Below are 27162 nucleotides of genomic sequence, written 5' to 3'. Positions count from 1 at the left end.
GGGGCCACAGGAAGAGAGAAAGATGCCTGACCAGCCCCTAGCTGTTCCGTTGCCTACTGCTCCATGTCCACAGCCACCGTCCGACTTCATGGTAGACCTTGAGCCAGACTGTCCACAGAGAGCCCTTCCCAACTCCTGACTCACTGTTATTGTTTTAGACCACTGCATTTGGGGGTGATTTGTCATGCAATAATAAATACCCAGATTAGTCCATATCATCAGATGCAAAAAAAAGGTCAAAATCACAGTCTTACGTTATTCCTATCAAATTTTTGCCTTCTGAGGTAAACAGCATGACGTTATTGGTAGTAGAATAACCGAATCGAAAGCCTACCTTCTCCTCCTATAGAATATTGACCTAAACAACTCATTCTTCAAATATATATTCAGAAGCAAACTGTTTGTTGGTTTGTTGGGGAAGGATTTAGGAAAAGTGGAACCTATAGCATCGAGAAAGAATTCCAAACTGGCTGATTCAACGTTGAATAAGCAAGAATCCCAGGAACTTGTTTTGGAATAGAGTTATCTCAGTATGGCAGTGCTGCAAGGCTTTGCTTTGGGGAGTGTCATCACTCCCCACTTAGGACCCACTTAGGAGATGGAGAAAAAGCAATGAAACACATCCAGACTAACACACAATGAAGTGCAGTTAGCCACCCACCTGGCAATCCCTTCCTCCTCAGCAGGCTGACTGCTCCTTTCTCTTTTGCTACCACTTCTTTTTTGCACATGCCTCCTTCCTTGATACCTAAAGTTTACTGCTTCTGAAGTTCATGTTCACGTTCTCCTTGGAAATAGTACCTAATAATACATTAGTCTAAGTCATTGGAGTTCCCATTGAGGCTCAGGGGTAACAAACCCAACCAGTATCCATGAGGACTCGGGTTTGATCCCTGGCCCCATTCAGTGGGTTAAGGATCTGGCGTTAGATGCAGCTTGGGTCTGGCACTGCAGCCTCAATTCAACCCCTAGCCTGGGAACTTCCATATGCCTCGGGTGGGGTCCTAAAAAAATAAATATATGAATAAAATAACACATTAGTCTAAGTCATTGTACCTTCTAGTTCTGCGGGGTTTTCCCATTTTCAACAACTTTCATCTTTTTTATCCATTGTGCCATTTAAACCAGAGAACCCTGTGATATAGGCGGGACTAACACTAATGTCCCTGGTGTCACAAATCAGGAAACAAAACAAAAGGATTAATTGGCTCATCCAATTAGTAAGGGCAGAGTACAGTTTTAGATATGAGCTGTCTGGTATCAGTCTGGGCTGTGGCTGTGGATGGAAATACACAAAGACCCCAAACTGAGTTCCTCTAAGCACCAGTTAGTGGCATGGTCCAAAGCCTGAGTTCTCCCACAGAACCGACCCGGGTTGTGGCTGCCAGATCCCTTGCCTTAGCCGCTCAGGCCTCAGGTGGTCCACTTGGTTTTCAGGTGGAGATTCTTAGCTGACATCAAGACATTAATGAGACACTTCACGATTCTACTGTAGTCACCGAGAAGCTTTTTTTTTTTTTTTTTGCATTGTGCAGCCAAAAGATTCATTATTCCAGCTAACTAAGCAGTGTGCCTGCCATGAGAGATACCTGATCGAAGAGAAAGGGAACAGGCACTTTCCCTCTGAGTAAACAATGCATCCTGATGAAAGACCCCTGTCAATGGCAAGCCTTCCCCTTCCTCACTGCACAGGGCTGTCGTGCTCGCAATGCCTCAGAGCTCTGAAAACCCCACAAGAGGGAGGGAAATGGAGAAAAAGCAAACTTGAGAGAGAAGGGACTCAGTCTTTCCCTTTCCAAAGGACTGCTGTCTCATCCATCCTCATGTAAAGTATCCCTTGATCAATTTTGTCTTAATTACTGAATGTAGGAAAACAAGATCATTGTTAATTCATGGAGTTTAATTTATGCATAGGAGGGTTATACAGGATAATTACCTGCAGTTGAAGGAAAACGATGGTGTCAGATCTGGTTAATCCATGCATGGTTCCCCCTTCTAGCCAGCTCTCAGAAGAGATTTCAAATGGTAACCAGGGTGTGTGCTATGCACAGTTGCATTGGTTTGTTAAACAGAAGCATTTTTTGCCTTTGATTTGCATCACAAATAGAGTACTCAGATTTGAACTGACTCGATTTGAATATAATTTTCAGAACAAAAGCTTAGATTCACTGGCTTAACTCCTGTTTGATCTTCTCCAGAAGTGCCCATTTTTCAAATCAGCGCAAGAGAAATTATCTTTATGGGCCCTATATTAGTCTGAGTAAAATTTCTTTCATGGGAATAACTCAATGAGAATGATGATTATTTCCTTTATCAAGGTTTATGGGGGATTTATAATAATGCCTGCTAGTTTCCACATGGTCTGGAACCTCTGGGTCCAGTGGCTTCCAAAAACGAAAACTGAAACAAGCAGCTGGAGCAAATTATGGGGCAATGAGTGGACATGGATGGAAACCTATTGCTTTTGTCAAGCGATAGCTGTTAAAGCCTCTTTGAATTCATCTGTGGTAATTGGGAGAAGAATAAGACTTGGTTCAAGTTTATTAAAAAGTTTATACTCCATGACTTTTCAAAAATTTGAGATAGATTATAATAATATACAATTTTAAAAGGAAGTATCCAAAAGAGGAACTCAAAAAGTCAATATTCTGACTTTTAACGAATTAATGCTTATACTATGATTGAGCAGCAAGTTTTGCTCTGAGCTTCTTTGTAGCCAGAAAAAAGGGGCACATACTTGGTTATTGCTGAAGTTACTGTGATCAGAAAGATGGACATGATTTCTGTCCATCTATTTAGCATAAATAGAGCTAATTCCCCCAGCAGCGAATTATAAAAGGAAGGTCTTATATGGGAACTTACACAGAGGAGATTAAATTGAGCTCATTAAACCAGAGCATTGCAGTGAAGTTCAAAAGCCAACACTTTGCACATTGAACTTCACTTTTATTTTCTTATCCTGCCATCAAGTTCTCTGAAAGATCCGAAAGGAGCAATCAAAGGAAATGTTATGAAGAGAAGAAGAAATGTATGTTTGGCCCTCAATTGCTCTGTTATGGGAAAAAAAAAAAAAAAAAAGATTCAACTTACAAAGGTGCATGCCACAATCAGATTTTATCTTCCTTGTTAGTAGAAGTTGAAGATGGCTCCTCCCTCTCCACACCCCCTCACAGGGAAGCCCCCTCTTAGACAAGTGAGTTGCAACTTCATGATAATCTTATTACAGTGCCAGAATTTATCACTTGAAATTTGAGATTTTAGCAAGATCAACTCAAGTAGCAAAATGAAGCAGAACGTAAAGACATAAAACTTCCATTGTTTAGGTAAGGCCATTTGTCTTCTCATCCTTGACCTTGATGATGAGGATGGTGGTATTAGGCATCTGTTATACTGAGTACACACTCCATGCCTGGCACTTGACAGCCTTGATGTCTCTTAATCCTGACAATAATTTAACGATATAAATGTTATGAGCCCCATTGTAGAGAAAAGGAAACCAGGCAGAGGCCATTGTTCCCAAGAGGAGAGTCACACCCATTGTGTGCCTACAGACTGATGATCTGACCACATACGACACAGCTTGAGGAGTCTGTGTGGGCACCTGTGTTTAAGCTTCTGGACCCTGCAGCTTCCTTGTTCTCACTTGCTGATTCTCTCTGTCATTTAGAAAGACACTGACTGTGACAATCTCTATGATTCTAACTTAAGACCCTCTATTAATTAGAGTGGTGTTGGCATGACATTGTCTCTGAATTCACTGTCAAGAAATACATCACACACACACACACACACACACACACACTCATATGTATATGTATATGCGTTAAGTGTACTCTCCTTTACTGAGACAAATGCTCTCACTTAAAACATTTTCCTTGACTCTGGAAGTATTAACAGAAATGTAACTGATAAACTTGATACCTTCCTTCCCTGCTGAGAATATTAATTTGGCACACAGTGTGATCTGAAATCCAGCTCTGGAAGGCAGCAGAAGGGTAGGGGGTGCAGTGACTGGCTATGTCCAGCCACCTGTCCACGCTGTGGCCCCCTTTCTCTCATCACCCTGAATACCCCAAGCTGAACAGTTGGAGGGCATCTGCTCTTGGGGCTGGAACACCCGCACTGCTGACTTGCAAACAATAAGCCCATCCTGCCAAATGATATATTTTTGGTACAGACAAAAATTTTGTCCATCCTAAGGATCAGAATACATTCTTACATGAATGCATGTCATTTTTTAAAGACATTGCCTAGTTCACATTCCAAAGTCTGCTCATCCTATTTGACTGTACTCAACACCCACATTTAATATTCTCTGTACTTTTAATTCCAAAGCCTTGGGATACGGTTTGAAAAACACACAGTGTGAATGACATTCTTCAAAAAAGAAAAAGTTCAGAGCAGCTGGTTGAGTGTTCAATGAAAAGCTAACAAATCATACTGTAGATATCAACTCTTAAAAATGCCTTCTTGGACTTCTCTTGTGGCTCAGCAGATTCAGGATCTGGTGGTGTCACTGCAGCAGCTCTGGTCGATGCTGTGGCATTGAGTTTGATCCCTGGTCCAGGAACTTCCATGTACCTCGGATTCGGCCAAAAAAAAAAGTCTTTTTGGTCATAAAATGTCCTAGGATCTTGCACTATATTTAATAGCAACTGCAATGTTTTATTTAGGAAGAATTGACTATTTTTTAGCCCCTCTGCAGTTATCATACAGTCTCTCTAACTGCAGCTCATTCAACTTTCAGGAGACTTGAGAATGCACAGTCCTCATAAATGAGTTCCAAGGTAAATTATAAAACTCGTGACATCAACCTCCTTTGAAGGTTTTCTCCTCTGGGAAATGCACAGGAAGTCTCCATCTAGACCTCATTAAACTGGAGATGACTTGATAATACATCCCCGTCATTGTAGTGATAAGAATAGCAAACACTTATTCACTGTTCGAAGACTTTAATTCATTAACCTATTTAATTTTCACGGCAACCCGTGAGCTTGGTTCTTTCATCATCCCAGTTTTCCATATGAGGTGACTAGAGTCTGGAGAGGTCAAGCAATCTGTCAGGACTGTATCATAAAAACTGGTACTGCCAGGCCACAAACCCAGGCAGGGTGACTTCTTTGGTCTCAACAACCCTGTGATGGAAGGCATTTGTTTTGTCAGCACTCAATTGGGAAACACAAGGCTAGACCACCACGAGTTCCAGTCTTGGTAGATGGTTACTTTTGAGTCTTTGCAACATTAGAAACATTTTTCTTTTAAATCCTAAGATTCCCAGAACCACTCCTTTTTTGCCAATAAATGAAAAACACAGTTTTGTCCTATGTTTCCAGTAAAGACTGCAGTGCCTTTTTCAAATATTTTTTCAAGTGGAATTGGAATCAAATGACTAAAGAACATTAATGACTCAATTTTTTACATATTAAAAGAATAGAAGCAGATTTGACCAATGTTTACGGCACATCGTATGCACAGAGAAAAATCAAACCCTGGAAGGGTTGTTTTTTTGTTGTTGTTGTTGTTATTGTTGTTGTTGTTTTAAGTTTCTATGGCCAGACTCCACCCCAGTTGAATTAAATCAAAATCTCCGGGGATGAGGCTCAGATAAATTTATGATATTTTATTTCAAGAAAATCCAAAATACTCTACCACAAAACTCTTAAAACTAGTAAACAAACTAGTAAAGTTGCAGGATACAAAATCAATACAAAAATCTGTTGTGTCTCTTTACAATAATAACAATTAGAAAGAGAAAATAAGGAGTTCCCGTCCTGGATAATCATATTAAAAAAAAAAAAAAAACTCCCCAGGTAATTCTAATATGCATCCAGGTTTGAGATGATCTAAATTAGATGGTTTCTGTCGTGGCTCAGCGGTAACAAACCTGACTAGTATCCATGAGGACGCGCGTTCGATCCATGGCCTCACTCAGTGGGTAAAGGATCCAGCATTGCCATGAGCTGTGGTGTAGGTCAGGTCACAGAAGAAGCTCAGATCCCGAGTTGCTGTGGCTGTAGAGTAGGCCAGCAGCTGCAGCTCTAATTCGACCCCTAGCCATAAAGAAACAAAAATAAATAAATAAATAAATAAATAAACTACATAGTACATTATATTAGCCTCTTTCCAGAGGTCATTGGTGGTTATATCAATAGGAAGGCGCAGAGGCTGAGATATAGGTTAAAATTTTATTTTAATGTGGTAAATGCCTTCAAATAAACTCAAAACATTGCAGTTCCTAACAATGGACATGACTTTCTGGATTTAATCACAAGCGTTTAAGGTATAGGATGTTACCCCTCAATAACAAGGATTACCCATTTATTTTTGTTGAATCTTAAATGCTATGATTATTGGTATACTATGTTATACTGTGTTATAATGAGCATCTCATTGTGGGGAGTGATAATGGAATAAGTAAGAAGCAAGGAATGACAGTGAGACAAGAAGCCATTGTTCTTAAACTCACTGGTCAGTACTGATTAATGATGTCTGTAGGGCCACAGGACATTCTGAATACTGAAGACCCTCAACTCCAAGTTGATGGAAAGTCATGTTAAGAAACAGGCAAAGAGGAGTTCCCGTTGTGGCTCAGCAGGTTAAGAACGTGACTAGTATCCGTGAGGATGCAGGTTTGATCCTTGGCGGGGCTCAGTGGGTTAAAGATCTGGCATTGCCGTAAGCTGCCATGTAGGTCACAAATGTGGCTCAGATCTGGCGTTGCTGTGACTGTGGTGGCTGTGGCCAGCAACTGCAGCTCCAATTCTGCCCCTGGCCTGGGAACTTCCATGTGCCGTAAGTGTGGCCCTAAAAAAGAAAAGAAAAAAAAAAAAAAAGACAGAAACAGGCAAAGAAAAGTAGAGGGAGGATTCTGTTTTCTCAGCTGAAGGAAGATAGAGATGAGTAGAAGCAAGACCACGTTTGGGAGATAGAAACTCTGATTCTAGTTCCAGCTCTGCCAATGGTCTTGAAACAGTTGCCGACAGGTTCATTTCCTTACCTATTCAGCAGAAACCATGGTACTTGTCCTACCTAAATTGACAGGGTTGCTGTCAGGATACAATGTCAAAGTGTTTGGAAAGGAGCAATCTGCAAACGTGGAAAGTTATTATGAATTTCCTCCCTGGGTGATACTAGGAATACAGCTGTGTGGCTGCCAAAAGATGCACCATTCTGTTTATTTTGATTGACAGAGGGTCACCTATTCTAAATTCTTCTAAATGTAGCACCTGGTACTCAATTCTTTGGAAGCTCCATGTGGTAGGGAAGGCCTCTGTTAATTGGCATGAATCCCTAACTTCTCTACACAGAGATTAGTTTATCTTTTCATTTTTGCATGACTAATGCTGCTCACTGCTGCCAGTCTCTTCAAAGTATGCATTTGTTTCTCCAAGTCCTGACAGCCTTAGACCCCTCTGTGCCCTTGTCCATGGTGAAGGTCTCAGAATATTCCCACACGCTTCTTCCTTCAAGCAGCCAATCTGAGGCTCCCTGACCGCACAGTTCTTTTCCCTGTTGATCTGCACCACGTCCAAGGGAGACGGTTGCATTTGAGGGTTTCTGTGTTTACACAGATGTTGGTCTGGGAAGAGTGGGAAATGAGGTGGATCTGGAATTTATTAAAGCCAGTTAATTTGACCACCAGTGTGGTCAAATTACAGGCTTCTTGTTTGCTTTAAAGTGGGATTGGTAGACCCAACAAGTGAAAAGGCCAAACCAAATCTCCTTCTAGAGAGAATAGACAAATTTCCTTTCTTTGTGACCTCATCTCTTATCTACACCAAGATCCAAGGAGGACAGGGATCAGCATGCATTGCATTCCTCCTGTATCCCCTACTCTTATTCTAAAACGCTCCACAAAGGGTGTAAAGTTTAGAAATCACTGTCTCTGACACTCTACTTGCCTGCTTCAGGCTAGGTAAGGGCCCTGACCCCCAAATGCTATTTAGGGTTGCTGCCTTATATCAGCATGGGCCAGTAGACACCCAGTCATTTAAAATGTTCAAATATGCACATAAATAAAGCGAACTGGATAACAGAATCCTAAAAACCCATCACTCAGTGCGATAGTTGTCAAGAATTTTCCACCTTGCCTCATCCCTTTTGTTATTGTTGTTGAAGCATTTCCAGGAAATCCAGACCATGTGTCATTTCACTCCTACATGCATCCGTGGCCATCTCAAAAGTACAGACATTTTCATTTCACACCTAGCAAAATGAGCAATGTTTTCTTAAATAGCATCTGATATCTAATCCATCTTAAAATGTCCCAAGAGTCTTAAATGACTTTCTTCAGTCAGTTTGTCATCAAAACAGGGTCTACACGTTTGTGTGTCTCCTGAGTCACCTGTCCTATCGCCTCCTTTTTTATCTCATGAATAAATTATTTGATCAGTCGGGAGTCTGAAGCCCTGTGAAAATCTGTCCAGAGAAAATCTGTGACCTGCTTTATTTCTCCCAGGCTGACCAAAGAACCACTTGCTCCCACTCTACCCATTTGTCCAGGCCCGCCAGACAGGGTGGATGGGGAGACAGTGAGAAAGATCCAAGAAAAGGAGTGAAAATCACTCTCTCACTAGTGCATCAGAGACAAAAATTAACACACGGGGCCAGATGAAGGCCAAGCATCACAGAGTGAGTTTTGAGTCCCGGAAATTTAAACGTAGCCCTTCTTGGGTCATAATTCTAATGTGACCCAGAAGATGGAGTGAGTGATCATAGGAAATGGCCTAAAACTGGGCTGAAACTGGTTGAGGGTGAGGTGATGGAGTGGTGTGGCGGGGGAGACAGGGCTGGGGAAAGGGCTTCCAGCCCTTCATTTTCCTGTCTATAAAAATGGATCTGACCTCCCTCTAGGTAGATTGGCTGAGGACATGAATGGGCCAGGGTCACAGATAGCTGAGAGTGGAAGTTAATTTACAAAACGGAGAGCTTGGTGTGATTTTAGGAGTCATTGGGCATCTGAAAGGGAAAGCATCCTGACAGTGCCTTTGGGCTCAGAATCCAAATAGTAGGCACTGTACACGGGTACCAGTGAGCCTGTAATGTATTCTTTTGTCTTTGCTGTTGGGAGTTTGCCATATGTTGCTGGGTCCAATGTGGGATCCATATAACATTTGTTCTTTCTTTGCATTAAATTGTCCTTTAAGGATTAATTAGACTTTTTGCTTCATTCCTATTTTTACAGCTTCAAATCCTTTGGACAAAGCAAAGGATAGTCAGAAATGTTTATCAGTTCCTGGCGTATCATTAAAAGGAACATAATTCTGCTTTGTCGATCATCTAGGTATTTGCACATCGCTGTACCTAACTGCTTTGCATTCTGATTGTAAATTATTTGCTTTGGGCCACCCAAAATAACTCAGCAGATGTTGTTCATATGACCACCTTCTTGGTATGCAGCAGCAAGGACCAGTAATGAAACCACTCTCCCTATTATAGCAGTTTAATTTGCTAAAATTACCATGCAGAGAACATGTGTACAGGCCTCTGGGAAGCCACTCAACTTGAAAACTGCTGGCATGTGATGGCACATTCATACACAGCCTGATTCTATTAGAACCAGAGAGGAACTTTTTGACACTGGGTTCTTCTGAAATGTTACCCTTTTCATCCTCCTTTTTTAATTACCTCTGCTTTGTTGAGTAATAATTCACCTGACATCATACAAAACACCACAGACTGAGGAAGACCAAGGTAAAATTATCAGAGGAATTTACTTCAAGGCAGAGAGAATTAACAGGACAGATAAATTTCTCCCTATTAATACATAATGATTGGCCAGTGCCATCATTCTGCTAGCTCATTTCCTTAGTAAAAACATCTTTTTATTTGTATGTTGCTTAAAAAAAAAATAAGTGATCACTTTGGCAGCACATATAGTAAAATTGGAACCATACTGAGAAGATAAGCATGGCCTCTGCACAGGCTAACATGCAAACTTGTCAAATGTTCCATATTTTTCTCTTATGCATAAAATAGACAATTAAGATTTACCATATAACACAAGGAACTGTATTCATTATCTTTAATAACTATAATGGAAAATAATCTGAAAAAAAATCTAACTGAATCACTTTGCTGCACCCCTGAAACTAACAAAATATTCTAAATCGACTATACTTCAACTTAAAAAATCAAAACATAAGGTTTAAGGAACATATCTATGCTCTTCTCAGACTGCAGTGTAAACACAACAGGTCATTGCTTCATGTAATACTCTAATACCCCTCCCCCTTTATCAATTAATAATTTTCCTAATGTCTGGGTTATGAGAAGTCTTTCTATAAAGTTACAGTTACATAAACGAATCAGTCCAACAGCTAACAATAAGCAGCTGAAGTCAATCAGAACACACCATCATTTACAGACGTCTAAAAACTGCATGACGCAGGCTGTAATCAAGAGAATCAGAATAGAGACTGTGAATAATAATGCATATCTTCCCACATAAATTCTTTCATTTTCCCTCCTCTGGAGGAGCGTTCTCTATTTTTTTTTTCTTTTTCAGTAGAAAAAGCCAAGTTAAGGATCTCCAGGGGCCAAAGCTAAGAAGGCTTCCAGGTGTTCTAACTTTGCATCTCTTGGCCCATTTAAACCCCTACACGCTGCACTCCATGCCCTCATGTGTTATATTCAAATCTATAATAAGATGCCTGAATGCTGAGCATTTGAAGTGCTGCTTTTAAAAGTGTTGTCATAACAACAGGAATAAAATGATGAAAAGTAACTTGAGTTTGAAAAGCCTGCTTTAGTTATAAGTCCATTGCTTTACCTAAGCAAGGGCTGAACTGTCACCTCCCAGTGCAAAGGCTGTGGTCATATGGCATTCCCATAATTGAGTTGGTGCCTTTAGCTACGTCTGCCATCCATCCTGCATCGATTCAAATTACTCGTTTGGATGGCCAAAAGTAAATTCATTGACCTTCAGAAGAATCTCTTCCTTTGATTACGTAGGCCCTACCTGAAAAGCCTTAAGATAATTTCTTGTCCTTTCTCTGAGATGAACCATACCATATGGCTTAGTTATATGGCTCAATTCCATTTTCTACCCGACTTTCATCCCCATGAAGAAATACCGGTGTGAGTCACACGTGCTGGGCACATGGTATGTAATGATGCTTCCCTGCCTACCATGGGGTGTATTCTAGAACCTAATGATTTGTTTCTCCATGTAAGATGTCCAAAGATGTAGCTCAGTTCTAGTGAACACAGTTTAAAAAAATGCTTATAAAAATGGCTAATTTCAGTGAAGTCAAATAACAAAAGAAGATACTGGTATCATTTTAATGCTGTTTTGAGGTAAAGAAGCAGCAGTCACCATTAGCTGAAAATGAGCTGCCAACCTTTAGGGATAAACAGGCTCCATGCAAAGAAAGCCTGAAGGAGCTGATAATGCCAGGCATGGGGCCATTTTCTTCTATATTGGAGTGTTGTTTTTGAATCTGATGCTCAAATAATGAGGATTTGTGGGTGTTTTGGTTTTTTTGTTTGTTTGTTTTTCTTAACAGGATTAGCCAAGCTATCCATAAGGACCATATTTCCAGGAAATTTTCCCTTTTGATTTACATGTGTTTTGCTGGGTTTAAAAAAAAAATAGGTAAATTGACTTATTATTGCTAATAGCTTCAGCCTTCATTTAAGTGCAAAAATGCTTTTTCCCTCAAACCAGGAAACAACTGGTCCTGTTTTGATGTCAAGCTTGCACCAAATGAAGGCCTCTGAGCGTTCTAGACTTTGCATTTTAAAATGAGTTATGACAACATTAGTCAAAATCCATTCAACCCCTCTTGACATGTAAGCTGAGTTTTATGTCCTGAATCGTTTCTTTTCTAATTATTGTGAGGCCAGCTGCTTCTCCCTGCATTTATTTAATCCACCAGAATGGAAAAAGAAACGGAGTTTTCATTTTCCCCAGGCTGAAATGGTGTCATTTATCTAGAAGTCCCTACAACTGACTGTCCCAGTGAGTAGACATGCAATTAGCGTTTCTTCTTTCCCCTTCAGATGATTCAGCCAGACCCTTAAAATAGCTCCATCGTGCTCTGCTGTCACTGCTTTGAGAGGGAATGGGAGTGGTAACGTCAAAGTACTTTATTTCTGTGTATCTCTTCACCTGTAAAGTAGGTATGGTTTTATAATTAGCACATGCCATTTGATGGATAAAAGTCAGATATATCTTCAAAGGGCACATTTGAGTTAGAAAAGACCATTACTCCACACTAAGATTTATTTTTTTAGGGCTGCACTTGCAGCATATGGAAGTTCCCAGGCTAGAGGATGAATCAGAGCTACGGCTACCAGCCTATGCCACAGCCACAGCAACACAGGATCCGAGCCATGTCTGCAACCTACACCACACCTCATGGAAAGGCTGGATCCTTAACCCACTGATCAAGGCCAGGGATCGAACCATCATCCTCATGGATACTAGTTGGGTTTGTTACCACTGAGCCACCACAGGATCTCCCCACACTAAGATTTTTTACATATGTTATCTCATATTCTCTTTGCAACAGCCTTAACTGGCTTAGCTCTTAGGATCCTCATTTTATTGACAAGAAAAGTTGGAGCTTAGAGCGAACTTGGGTGAAGCCTTGGACTAGCTCCAGAAACAATGCTTTTCTATCCTACCCTGTACTGAGCATCAGAGAAAGTGGTACCTATGCTCAAGAAGTTCGTAGCTTGCTGGAGTTCCTGTTGTGGCTCAGCGGTAACGAACCCAACTAACAGGTTCGATCGCTGGCCTTGCTCAGTGGGTTAAGGATCCGGCTATGGTGTAAGCCAGCAGCTACAGCTCCAATTTGACCCCTAGCCTGGGAACCTCTATATGCTGTGAGTGCGGCCCTAAAAGGACAAAAGACAAAAAAAAAAAAAAAAAAAAAAAGTTGTAGCTTATTGACAAAATGAAACATTTGGGGAAATATTTATTATATACCAAGTCCCTGATTATGTTAATTCCCACCAGTAATTTGAAGTTTTTTGGTTCACAAGGCAAGATCCCTGTGGTTGAGCTGCTCAGAAAATGCTCCAAGAAACAGCTGGCTTTTGCATCAGATGATAGTAATGAATTAAACCCGTTGAATAAAATAAGAATTCATGGGAGTTCCTGCTGTGGCACAGTGGGTTAAGACACTGACTGCAGTGACTCAGTTGCAACAGAGGTGCAGGTTTGATCCCTGGCCTGGTACAGTGGCTTAAAGGATCAGCATTGCTGCAGCTATGGCAGGGATTCAATCCCTGGCCCAGGAACTTCCATATGCTGCAAGAGCAGCCGAAAAATTAAACAAAAAAAAGAGAGAGAGAGAGAATCCATGAGTCCATCCTGGCAGTACTGACAAAAGTAAATAAATAAAAGGATTAAAGAAAGCTCTTTCTTACAGTAGAAAACAACGACTGAGTTCAAAGTGCACCTGTTTTACACCATCATCGTAATAACTGATCTGGGCAAAAATCATGAATGCTAAAACTTCTAGGTTAAAGAAACAAGATATTTGCATAGCCTTAAAGTACCTCCTTACCAACCACTTACCAGCTGCAAAATAGAAACTTTCCAGGGAAGAAATCATCCAGCACCTTAACCTAGTGATCAAAGTTAACATCACAAGTAATGGGACCAACTGACTATTGTGCCCTCTGACGCAGTACCTTCAGAGGGACAATAGCAATCACCTGGGTGATGTCACTGCCAAAAACGCATAACCTGAACCTGACTATGAGAAAACATCAGACAAGCCCAAACTAAGGAACATTCTATAAAACAACTGGTGTGTCCTCTCTGAAAATATCCAGGTCATGAAAGACAAAGCAAGGACAAGGAACCATCCCAGATTAAAGGAAATAAAAGACCCATGACAAAAGAAGCAGTGTGTGATCCTGATTGGCTCCCGGCATAGGGGTTGCGGGTGGGGGCAGCATACAAAACGTGACTGGGACCATTTGTGTGATTTGCATAATATCCATACACTGATAATAGTATTATAGTGATGTTAAATTTCCTGATGATAATTGTGCTGTGTTTATGTAAGAGAATGATAATTGTACCTGTTGTTAGAATATACATGTTGATGCATTTAAGAGTAAATTTGCATCGTATCTGCAAATTGCTCAATGGGGAGGAGCAATATATATAAATATGTATATGGTAGTTGCTCTCAAATGATTTAGGAAATAATGTGTATGTGTGTGGCGGTGACAAAGTAGCATGTGACAACTCAACAAATGGTGAATCTGGATCAAACATAGGTGAGAGCTTTTGGTGCTTTTCTTGCAACTTTTCAGTAAGCTTCCAATTATTTTAAAATTTAAACAAAATTGTAATTGTCTTTTGAACTGGACTTCCAAAGTATCCATGGTTTTAGTTTTTATCAGTCAGTATTTTTTTTTTTTTTTGGTCTTTTTGCTATTTCTTGGGCCGCTCCCACGGCATATGGAGGTTCCCAGGTTAGGGGTCTAATCGGAGCTGTAGCCACCGGCCTATGCCAGAGCCACAGCAACGCGGGATCCGAGCCGCGTCTGCAACCTACACCACAGCTCATGGCAGCAACGCCGGATCCTTAACCCACTGAGCAAGGGCAGGGACCGAACCTGCAACCTCATGGTTCCTAGTCGGATTCGTTAACCACTGCGCCACGACGGGAACTCCTATCAGTCAGTATTTAAAGTAGTTCTGCTTTTTAATTATCTAAAAATTACTATGTTCAAAAAGATGCTAGTTTACAGCTTCTCTCAATTTCACCTGTTCAGGTTAAACCAATCTTCTGAATGTAGCCAAAGTTTAATCTTCTCTATGAAACTTCCTGTTCCTGTCTCATTTATCTCCCTGTCTGTTGAGAGAACTATATTGTTTTAAATTATTATTAAGAGCCGATTTTATTAAGCACTTACTACATACCAGGCACTGAGTGTATGATCTCAAAAATCCTCTGAAGTGTTAGTCCCTTCATACAATGAGGAAATGGATTCAGAGAGATTAAGTAATCTGCATAAATTCAAACAGCTGGCCATCCCAAATAGATTTGTCTGACTTGGGAGTCCCATTCTGATCATCTCTGCTGCTTTCTTTGGAGCCTTGAGAAACAAGTATCACTTCAAAGGTCACTTTATGTTATTTCTTACATCAAAAATTGCCTCCCATCAGCGTTGTGTACAGTCATATTTTCTTCTCCCATTAAATTACTGAGACTGTTTATAGCAGGGATCAGTCTTTGGTTCTTTTTAGATCTTGGACAACATGTGGCAGCCTGCTGGTGCTGAGCATGTAATAAGGGCATGATAATAATGTGTTGATTGATGGAGTCTTCGAAAATATGGAAAGAAAACCACCAATATCAATTTCAAGATTCTGAAAATGAATTCCTTTTCCAAGTTAGTTGAACCTCAGTCTTCATCACAATCTCTGTGTTTCTCAAACACTTTAGTTTGGGGGTTCTTTATATTTTTGTTTCTTTGTTGGCTGTGCCACAGCATGTGGAAGTTCCCAGGCCAGGAATCAAACCTGCACCACAGCAGTGACCCAGGCCACTGCAGTGACAACCCCGGATCCTTAACCTGCTGTGCTACGAGAGAACTTCCAAACACCTTGCTTTTTATAAAGCACATCCTCCTTCTCTGTATGTTTTTAAGCAGAGGTCCTACCATCTATAGGGTTGGTGGGAAGTCAGGTTAAAAGATCTCTAAATAGCCTTATGATTATAATATCAAATGATGCTTCTATTTCAGTTGAACCTTATAATGCTTGTCTATTCAGCTGGAGCGGAGGAGCGGAGGAAATTAACTGCTCTCATCCTGTGGGTACCAAATTTCAAATTCGGCGAGTTTAATATGTGTCTCCAAATGCCAGAAGTACACCTGAGCTCCATTCTTTCATCTCTCACTGAGTCTCTAAGTTTTTTCATCCATTCACATCATTTGACTTAGTCAATCAATGTAATGGCTCATGCATATATTTATCATTTGGTTAGCAAACAATGTTCACAACTGAGAAGGAAATATTAGCCTTGCCTTGATTTATTTTGAGGCAGTACGCTACATAAATAAGCCAATGACTTAAATATATCCACTTTTTTTTTAAAGATTAGTCAACTGTTCTGTAATAGTTACCTTGCAACCATATAATAAGCAGACACCTATTTTTAGGCTTCATCTTAAATAATCATTTAGAATGGTAGGCTATTTACATCTGGCCCACATGCCTCTTTCAGACAACTGAATTATACTTTTGCTCTTGACCAAGATGTGGGGGAGCATAAGCAGGATAGCGTTGTTAGGAGAGGAGAGCAGAGGAACACAAATGGGGCATGAAAAAGTGACTCAGAGGAGTTCCCGTCATGGCTCAGTGGTTAACGAATCCGACTAGGAGCTATGAGGTTGCGGGTTCGATCCCTGGCCTTGCTCAGTGGGTTACGGGTCCAGCGTTGCTGTGAGCTGTGATGTAGGTTGCAGACACGGCTCAGATCCCTCGTTGCTGTGGCTGTGGTGTAGGCCGGCAGCTACAGCTCCAATTAGACCCCTATCCTGGGAATCTCCATATGCCATAGGAGTGGCCCTAGAAAAGGCAAAAAGACAAAAAAAAAAAGAAAGAAAGAAAGAAAAAATGACTCAGAAAACACAGTGAGGCCAGCGCACTCTGTTTATATGCTGTCAGTGGAGGAAAAGATCAAATCACGAAAATATTCAACTCTTAGGTGGTTGCTTATTGACGGAGCTGTTCCTTTTCAAGTCCTGTTTCTTGGCACTTCCTCTTGCAGAAAGAAGGATGGCTTTTTCTGGACATTGAGAGTGATTTTTCAATAGCTTAATCGAGGCGAAATGCACATATCATAAAGTTAATTCATCTTAAGTATACAGTTTGAGCTTTAGTAAGTGTACAAATTGTGCAGCAATTACCACGACACAGTTTTAGAACTTCCACACCCCACTCCCCCAGTCCTATCCCCCCACCCCACAAAGGTTCTCTCATGCTGCTTTGTCTGCTCCCATCCCCAGCGCCAGGAAAACACTTGGGTTAATTGGAGAATTGCCTGCTTTTGCCAGCAGATCATTCCAGCAACCTGCCAACGGACCTGCTGGCCACTGCCCTATCTCAGAGGACTGGTCTCAGTGTAACATGGAGAGAGTGTAGCCCTATAACTGTGCAGCTGTTGACTTCCGAGTTGACAAGCCCCCCTCCTGAGGAATACTTTGATGAGAACTCAGATAGCCTCACTAACTTCATTCAGATGTCTGTTATATGTTCTGATCGATAGTAGGAGTCTTCCAGAATTAGCTGTTTGTGTTCTATACTAGAGAATTTGGTTAAAATAATAAAAATAAAACCTTCCTCTCCAAGGGTTAAGACCCTAACATCCAGCTGTTGAGCTGGTTTTTTTTTTTTTTTTTTTTTTTTTGGTCTTTTTGTCTTTTGTTGTTGTTGTTGTTGTTGCTATTTCTTGGGCCGCTCCCGTGGCATATGGAGGTTCCCAGGCTAGGGGTCCAATAGGAGCTGTAGCCACCGGCCTACACCAGAGCCACAGCAACGCGGGATCCGAGCCGCGTCTGCAACCTACACCACAGCTCACGGCAACGCCGGATCCTTAACCCACTGAGCAAGGGCAGGGACCGAACCCGCAACCTCATGGTTCCTAGTCGGATTCGTTAACCACTGCGCCATGACGGGAACTCCCCTGAGCTGTTTTTTTAATTCCGTAATGTTTGATGTTAGCAGCTCCAGCATGAAGAAATGCTAATGTGCTCCCTCTTTTCCCACGGAGAGGCCTGGGCGTCATCCTTGCAAGGGGCCACTTTGCCTTTGACCAGATCTTAAAATCAGAAGTGAAAGGCATATGTAATGTAAACTGGATGGATTCCTTTTTATTATCCAAAGGAGCACAGGGACTCTGGGTAGACCCAAGTACCTTTTTAGAGATGGTTGAAGAAGAAAGCTCAACATAGCTCTAAAAAAAGAATATTTGAGAAAAAGCAGGATCCAAAATTTAGCATGCATTATGCCCACAGCTATGTTTTGGAGTTCCCTGGTGGCCTAGCAGTTAAGAACCCAGCATTGTCACTGCCATGGCTTGGGTCGCTGCTGTGGCACAAGTTCAGTCCCTGGCCGGGGAACTTCTACATGCCACGGGCATGGCCAAAAAAATTATAATGTTTTATGTGGAAAAGGGAAGAGTTGAAAAAAATTAAGTGCAGCAAAATTCTACTGGTGGTTGTCTTTGGGTGATAGAAATAATATGATTCTTCCCTCCTGCTCCCTCTCCTGACTTCTTTCTACTTCTCTGCATTTTCCTAATACAGCAGAGTGTTGTTATGCTTGGAAAAACTTTAAAAAAGCTAATGACTCCTATTTCCTTTCATGAGTCTCAGTATATTTAACTCTAGCAATCAATATTAGCATTCCTTCTAGCTGACTGATTGCTTTGTCCAGTTACCGCACAGGTTAATCAATGCCTCTAATGCTTCTCCTGTGAACTCATCGGTTTGGAGATTGATGCCTGAGAGGTGACGAAAAGAGGTTGTTGGCCCGTCTTACATAACCTTCGGGGACCCCTAGAGGAGCTGTTCACACGTGGGGAGAGAAGCTTGCTAACTCAGGCTCATCAAATTCATAAGAAAGAATGAGCCAGAATACCAGTTTATAAAAATATAAGGCAAAGTAGAACTGTCTCCCAGACTGAACTTTCAAAGCATTTTTCTTCCACCTTTGCTGTTTTTACTGGTAGCGCTATCACAGCTGTATTTTAGTGTCTGCTGCAGAGCCCTGCCATGTGACAGATGCCCCTCATTTCGCATCCTCCAAGCAACCCTCCCAAGGTTGACTTCCACCGTTCATTCGTTTATGCTCAAGAAGCAGGTTATCTCTAGGTTTTCCCGGCCGCTGGCTGTTTCCCCCTCTGAACTGCACTCGTATTGCACCTTTTATTTCTGGTCCAAACAAGACATGAGACCTGGCAGGGTGAGGGAGGACCTCTTGGTCCCTTGATCTTTTTTTATCTGCTTCTTTCCCCTCCCCAGACCCTGCCATCTCCAGACCCAGTGCTCTTTCCACACTGCCTGCTGATTTGATAAGCTCCCTTCTAACTTAAACACACAAGGAACTTCCGGTCAACTGGTGGCTCATAGCACCCACCCAAGCCCAGGGCACTTGGGTCACCATGTCAGAACAGAACAGTAACATCCCAGACTTGTCTCAGTTGCAAAAGACTCTGGTGGGTGTCAATTGGATCTGAGCACTGCATAGTGTTTGCCTAAGATTTGAAACCTTTCTGAGATTTAATGCACACAAAGGAATGTTAGTTCTGTGGGCATTTTCAGAAAGACCAGCTGAGAAGTCAATAACTTGGGAACTAGAAACATTTCTCAAAGCCCCAGCAGTTTCAAGTAACAGCAGCCAAAGAAAAGTTTGTTGTTTTATGTGGGATTTGTTACTTGTTAGATATGTTATTTGGTGACCCTTAGCCATATGTATGGGAAAGAGCACATGTGCCAGGAGTGTAGTCCCATCTCTAAAAGTCCAGATGAAAGAAAAGTTAGTACATAGCTCAGAGCTCATAATAAGAACTTCAACTGAAGGGAGTTCCCGTCGTGGCACAGTGCTTAATGAATCTGACTAGGAACCCCGAGGTCGCAGGTTCGATCCCTGGCATCGCTCAGTGGGTTAAGGATCTGGCGTTGCCATGAGCTGTGGTGTAGCTCGCAGATGTGGCTCGGATCCCACGTTGCTGTGGCTCTGGCGTAGGCTGGCAGCTACAGATCCAATTAGACCCCTAGCCTGGGGACCTCCATATGCGCACATGTGACCCTGGAATGGACAAAAAGACAAAAAAAAAAAAAAAAAGAACTTCAACTGGGGAATCTGTATTCTTTTGATGCAATCAGAATTTCTAAAACCTAACACAATATTTCCTAGAAATCATATTTCTCCTTTGCAGGATTTATTGTATAAATAATAGCTCTTACATAACCTTCAAAGTTATCTTATGTGTTCCTGAGTGTGAGCTCTCTCCTCACCAGTCCCAACTCTGGACAACTCCAAATGTCTGCAATTTCAAAAAAGAATTTTGCGTCATATCGCATGCCTCATAAATACATTTCCTTTATAAAAAGCCAAACAATATAGAAAAGATGACACTGGTTTCTGACTGCCACCCAACCCCGCCTCTCTGTAGACTGTGTGTGTATACCTTCAGAACTTTTCTGTTCATGGCCATAATTTTATGTTGTTTTGTTTTCAACATTCCTGGTATCAGACTCTATTTCATTTTGTAGTTTGTCCTGGGCAGGGGGGCTTTCTATGTAGGCATATTGGTTTTAACTGCTGCATTGTATTCTATTCTATGGTTATGCCGTAATGTATTAACCATTCCAGTAATGATTAACAGTTATATCATCTTCGTTTTCCTGTTTTTTACTGACTATCATGAACATCCCTGTATATACCGTTTTGTGAACTTGACTGTTTCTCCACAGGAAATAGCAAAGAGTACATGTGACATATTAAAAGATAGGTATGGTTTACATTTTAAACACTAAATACAGGAGTTCTTCTGTGGCTCCATGGGTTAAAGACCCAGCGTTGTCACTGCTATGGCTCAGGTCGCATCCATGGCTCGGATTCAGTCCTTGGCCGGGGAGCGTCCACATACAGCAGGTGCAGCCAAATAAATAAATACTACTTACTACCAAGTTGTCTTCCAAACTTTGGGTTCCACTTTATACCCCTACGAGCAGTGGTACGGAAATTCTACTACCGTCCTTTCTTCAGGTGAGGCCTTTGGTTTGAAAGGGCATATGCTGATAAAATGCAAATGATAAGACTTTACGTTTTAAGTCCTTAAAGCCTGAAAATGAGTAATGTAGCTGTAGGGTAATATTGCTGGAAGAAAGCAGCTCTGTGAGGGGTTCCTTGTGGCTCAGCAGTAACGAACCCGACTAGTATCCATGAGGACTCGGGTTCAATCTCTGGCCTCAATCGGTGGACTAAAGGTCTGTTGTTGCCATGAGCTGTGGTATAGTCACAAACGTGGCTTGAATCTTGCATTGCTGTGCTTAGGCGGGCATCTGTAGCTCCGATTCCATCGACCCCTCTAGCCCGGGAACTTCCACGTGTCCTGGGTGTGGCCCTAAAAAAAATTAAAAAATAAAAGAAAGCAGGCCTGTGAGACTCTGGGAAGCCAGGGAGCAGCTTGAAAAGGTAGGGCTCCAAGAGGCGGGAGAGGTGTCTTCAAAAAGAGGATGACAGAGCTGCAGATTAACTAGGCACAGGGGAATGGCTGAGGCTGTTGGAAGACCAGTAGCAAAGAACCGTCATCCATGCTTCAAAGCCGGGTGTGTATGTACGTTGCGGTTTGGGATGGGGGGGTGCTGCTTTGTGTACTCTTGCCACGCCTCCCACCTGCCCTCACCTCTCCCAAACCACTTCTTTCCTCCAAGGGCCTGACATTGTACAGAAGCCCTCAAGCTTGTTTTATGACTCTCCTTAGGCAGCGTGTCAGCCTCTAGGGGAATTGATGGCAGGGTAGAGATCTCAGTCCAAGCCAGCCATCAGCCAGATTCTTTCCTGATAGATAATGATCGGTTCTAAGACCAGATAGGCAAAACAGAACGCTCACCCCATCCTGTTCCCAGCTGTCATCCATTCAACACGTAAATGTAATGAAAAGCTGCTGAGGATTTTACCCACCCCGAAGCAGTTTACAGTCTCAGAATCCAGGACAAGCATCTGTTTTGTTCTCGAGAAGCTTTCTTACCATTACTGAAAAAGAGGAAGAAGGGAAATTATTTCACTATCCAGTTCTAATGTTTAATTCATTTAATAAGACATTTAACCTTTGCGAAGAAAAGCTTATTTAAGACTCTTTTAAAAAGTTGGACATTTGAAAAATTGTAGATCATGTTACTGGAAGTTTGAAAATTTCAACCAATTCAGCAACATCTTTTTTTTTTTTTTTTTTCTTTTTTTGGCTGGGTATCAGAACCATCTGGGATCTTTTTCAAAACCCCAATCCTCAGGTCCATGATAGCGAAATCAGAATGCCTGAGAGTGGGAGTCAGGATGAGTAGATGAAACTGCAGATCCAATGAGTATGAGAAAAAAAATTGTTTTGGTTTAGAAATGTAATCACTAGGAAGTACAGGACAGTCATATAGTTAAAATATTTCAAATACTTGAAGTCTTCTCCCTGTGACCAAAGAAGGCCATAATGCAACAGACCTGATGAACAATAATTTTACAAAATGAGAAACAATACTAATAAAATTTACGAAATCAAGATCCTCAGGTGGATTTTTGGTAAATTATTGAATACAGAAAGAACATGTTTTCCTGATATTTATTAAATTTTTTTGATCTTGATATTTATTATATTTTCTGGATATTTACTACCTTTGCATGTGATACAGAAAAAGCACAGGTATGTTTTATGAACCTAAGACGGTGTTTTTAATGAAAAGTAGACAGACTTAGCATGAAAAACACTTAGGAGAACCTCAGTAAAGATTTATGTGAATCATGGAAGTGAGAAGTAACTAGAAAGAGCCTTATTTGCACTACATTTTGTCCTCACATTCATGCACTAGATAGTCATTTTACTGCACACGCTTACTTCTATGTCATTACTTTTAAAATTCTAGAGAATGCTCCAGAGCTTAAGCCTCCCTGCCCCCATCCTTAGCTGCAATGGGTGGGATTCCGGTCCCACCCAGATCAAAGAGTGACCTGTTGCTTATTGCAAATCCTCTTGCCAAGTGAGTCAGCGCCTGTAACCTGCAAGAATGCCTGAGAGCCAAAGCTCCTTTCTCCTGGGGCGGTGGGGCGGGGGGGAGGAAGGAGGGGATTTAAAAACCTGCAGCCTCATGGGGAAGGGGGCTATTTGCTCTTCTCTCTCTCTGGGGAAGCCACTCATTCAAACCTCCTCCCTTGATGGAGCTGCTTCCAAGAGCTTTGTGTAGGACCCAGGGAAGTTGGCTTTTCCATTACATCTAGATGAACTACAAGAACTATTGCTGCTGTTTTTCAGCTTTGCTTGCTTGCCTGCCTGCTGGCTTTAAAGGGTGATGGTTGATGCTATTCCAGCACACCAATCTGGTGTCTGCCCACTTTGGAAGTCTTTAGTCTGGACAGTGGCTGTGTCCCCTTTCTCCTGCTAGCCTGTCCCCTCCCTGGACTGAGGTTACCTGCTCAGACAATGGTATGTGCTTCCACTCTTCCTGATAAAGGGAGTAGAATTACCTAACCATTCTAGGGCCGTCCTTTGGGGAAACTAACCTTGGGATTCTGTCCAACTAAAGTTGTGTTTTGACAACACGTCTTGGTGAGTGGTGATGAGTTTTTATAAAAGGGGAGCTAGTGACTGAAATGGGACGTGTGCTTGCTCTGGTGTTTTCTCCCTTACCTGTCCTGCCTCTTCTCTTGCATTCTTATCATAACCTAGATTATCACTGCTTTTGTGGGCCCTCTCTGTGCTCTTTTTTCGCACTGCCACAATAATGGCACGATCTTATCTCAAAATATATTTCAGGGTAGGAAAAGGAAGAACAAGTGAAAGTAAGTTCATCTCTCAAGAAACCTAGTGTTTTTAGCCTTGTGACTTCTAAGTGTAGGATTCCACCCTCAGACTGGACTGGGTTTTGAATGTGATGCAAACCTGTCTGAAACTTGACTTGGCCTATTTGTGTGCCTTGGCTGTTGTTATTGTTGTCCTAAAGGGAAGGAAACATTCCCAAGTTTTTGTGTATCTTGAAGGTATGGTTAAACCTTGTTTAAAAAATAATCCCTGAAGGAACCTTAAAGTGACTGATGATGATGTGTAATTTGCATTTATTTATGTCTCAGTCTGGGTCTTCGCCTGAGAGCTGAAGTCTTAAAAAGGCTTAAAAAGAACATGTCCTAGGAAAGAAGCCTTGCAGGCATCTAACAGCTTCATGACTCAGCTTACCTCATGTCAAACGCCTATTATGGTTGACAAGCATAGCATGTTTTCTGTTTGAACCTGCCTGTAATTTGCCTTAATCTTTCTTTCCATGTCTTGCAGGACTACCAGCCAGACTCCCAGAAATCATGTTGGTAGGATCCCAGTCCTTCTCGCCTGGAGGGCCCAATGGGATTATCAGAAGCCAGTCCTTCGCAGGGTTCAGCGGCCTTCAGGAGAGGCGATCCAGGCAAGTCTCGTGTGGCTTTCTCCTGGGATGTGGCTTGAGAGGGACGTGAGCTGTGATACCCTGTCAAAACACACACACACACACACACACCACACACACACACCTACCTGTATGATTTAAATCTCTTTCATAGGGAATTCCCATTGTGGTTCAGTAGGTTAAGAACCCGACTAGTATCCATGAGGATGCGGATTCGATCCCTGGTGGGTTAGGGATCTAGCATTGCCCTGAGGCTTAGGTTGCGGATGTGGCTCAAATCTGGTGTTGCTGTGGCTGTGGCGTGTAAGCTAGCAGCTACAGCTCTGATTCAGCCCCTAGCCTGGGAACTTCCATATGCTGCAGATATGGCCCTGATAAGAAAAAAAAAATCTCTTTCATGAAGATGTAACATTCCCCAAATTTCTATCATTTAGAATTCCTCCTGCAAAGAAGATGGCTGGAGATTTAGGATAAGCTAGCAATATATGTGTGTAGTTTTCCCAAATCCCACTCCACCCCCACCCCATTTTTTTCAGATCCTTTGATACCTGTTGTCCAAGGATCTCCAAATATTTGAAGTGTCTATCCTCTAACCATCAACAATAGATTTGCCTTTTTCCACACATCTGTTGATACCAAGGATGTTCTAAAAATCTTTCCCAGTCTTTTATGTCATCCCTAATAAGGTTAAATGTGCTTTCATAAGTTTACTTGCCTTTTGTATTTATTTGAGGAATAATCAGTTCATTCACATCCACTGCCTATTTTGGGGGTGGACATTACAGAACATTTAAGGTTTTATATACATCCATCTCAACACCATATATCGTATTCCACTAGTTTGAATTGCTACTCTTTTTTTTAACCTTTTGACCCCCTTCACCATTTCTCCTACCACACACCACCCACACCCAGCTCCCTGCCTCTGACTGCCACCAGTCAGTTCTCTGTATCTATGAGCTTGGTTTTTTGTTGTTGGTTTTTGTTTTGTTTTGTTTTGTTTTAATTCCATATATAAAAGAAATCATAACAACATTTGTCTTTGCCTGACTTACTTCACTTAATTATGATGCCCTCAAGGTCCTTCCATGTTGTCTCAAATGTCAAGATTTCATCCTTTTGATGGCTGAATGATATTCCATTGTGAGTTCCCATCGTGGCTCAGTGGAAATGAATCCAACTAGGAACCATGAGGTTGCGGGTTCGATCCCTGGCCTCACTCAGTGGGTTAAGGATCTGGCATTGCCGTGAGCTGTGGTGTAGGTCGCAGACGCGGCTTGGATCTGGCATTGCTGTGGCTGTAGTGTAGGCCGGCAGCTGCAGCTCCAATTTGACCCCTAGCCTGGGAACCTCCATATGCCACAAGTGCAGCTCTCAAAAGACAAAAAAAAAAAAAAAAAAAATTCCATTGTGTGTATATACACACACACACACACACACACACACACACACACACACAATTTCTTTATCCATTCATCCATCAGTGGACACTTAGGTTGTTCCCATATACCTTGGCTTTTGTAAACAGTGCTGCAGTGAGCATGCGGGTTCATAAATCTTTGGAGGTTAGTGTTTTCATTTTCATTGGATAAAAACCCAGGAGTGGAATTGCTGGATGATATGGTAGTTCTATCTTTAATTTTTTGAAGAACCCCTATATTATTTTCCATATAGCGGCTACACCAGTTTACATTCCTGGAAGCAGTGCACAGAGATTCTGTTTTCTCCACATCCTTGCCAACATGTGTTATTTCTTATCTTATTGATAGTAGCCATACTACAAGAGTGAGGTGATATCTCACTGGGGTTTGGTTTGCACTTCCCTGATGATTAGTAATGTTGAGCATCTTTTCAGGTACCCATTGACCAATTGTATATCTTCTTTGGAGAAGTGTCTGTTCAGATCCTCTGCCCATTTTTTTGATCGGGTTGTTTGTTTTTTTGCTGTTGATCTGTATGAGTTCTTTATATGTTTTGGATGTTACCCCTTATCAGATATTATTTGCAAATATTTCCTCCCATTCAGTAGGTTGCCCTTTTTGTTGTTGATAGTTTCCTTTGCTTTGCAGGAGCTTTTTAGTTTGATGTAGTCTTACTTGTATATTTTTGCTTTTGTTGCTTTTGCTTTTCATGTCATATTCAAAAAATCATAGCTAAGACCTATGTCAAGGAGTTTACTACCTATGTTTTCTTTTAGGAGTTTTATGGTTTCAGGTCTTATATTCAAATATTTAATCCATTTTGTGTTAATTTTTGTATATGGTGTAAGAAAGGGTCCAGTTTCATTCTTTTGCATATAGCAGTCCAGTTTTCCCAACACCATTTATTGAAGAGACTGTCTTTTCTCCCTTGTATATTCGTGGCTCCTTTATTGTAAATTAATTGACCATATATGGGTGGGTTTATTTATGGGCTCTCTGTTTATTGATCTATGTGCTTTTTTTAAATGCTGATACCATACTGTTTTAATCACTATAGCTTTGTAATAGAGTTTGAAATCACCTTGCACCCCTTTTTGAAGCATATTTCCCATTGTACCCAGATTTGGGAGATCAGATTTGGTATGAAGTTACGCAGTATAAAAAGACTGCCTCTACAGACTGACTCTGGGGAGCCGATGTCATTGTCATTCAGACACAGCCTTGGTAAAGTTAGTCTTCAGTTTCCCCAGAATCTCCCCACATCTGAAATAGGATTTAGGGAGTTCCCGTCATGGCGCAGTGGTTAACGAATCTGACCAGGAGCCATGAGGTTGCAGCTTCAATCCCTGGCCTTGCTCGGTGGGTTGGGGAACCAGCATTGCCGTAAGCTGTGGTGTGGGTTGCAGACGTGGCTCAGATCCCGAGTTGCTGTGGCTCTGGCATAGGCCGGCCCGAGTTGCTGTGGCTCTGGCATAGGCCGGCAGCTGCAGCTCCAATTCAACCCCTAGCCTGGGAATCTCCATATGCCGTGGGAGCAGCCCTAGAAAAGGCAAAAAGATAAAAAATAAATAAATAAATAAATAAATAAAATAGGACTTAGGGGGACTCAAGAAAGCAC

The 27162-nt window shown here is 41.6% G+C and overlaps 1 protein-coding gene and 1 non-coding gene across 19 annotated transcripts in view; both read left to right on the top strand.

Annotated features, from left to right (window-relative positions):
• Positions 1 to 27162, top strand: part of RIPOR2 (RHO family interacting cell polarization regulator 2) — a 228096-nt gene that overhangs the window by 141032 nt on the left and 59902 nt on the right. For all 18 annotated transcript variants that reach the window (XR_014809760.1, XM_005665637.4, XM_013977485.3 and 15 more), the window contains one exon: positions 24018 to 24144. Coding sequence is in view for 17 of the 18 variants with exons in the window: in XM_005665637.4 (XP_005665694.1) it covers positions 24018 to 24144 (127 nt within the window). In the remaining variant the exon portion in view is untranslated. The remainder of the gene's footprint in view (positions 1 to 24017; positions 24145 to 27162) is intronic.
• LOC146401233 (U6 spliceosomal RNA) lies at positions 9855 to 9960 on the top strand. Its single transcript, XR_014811759.1, has one exon. It is a non-coding gene; the product is annotated as a U6 spliceosomal RNA (small nuclear RNA).

The sequence above is a fragment of the Sus scrofa genome, chromosome 7 (genome assembly GCF_054392235.1).
Source record: "Sus scrofa isolate SSC_HxYL_T2T_F1_AM1 chromosome 7, Sscrofa_HxYL_maternal_Yorkshire_Landrace_v2.0, whole genome shotgun sequence".
In the NCBI taxonomy this organism is placed as follows: domain Eukaryota; kingdom Metazoa; phylum Chordata; class Mammalia; order Artiodactyla; family Suidae; genus Sus; species Sus scrofa.
The sequence above is the reverse complement of the archived record's forward strand: the minus strand, read 5'-3'. Positions and strand labels throughout refer to the sequence as shown.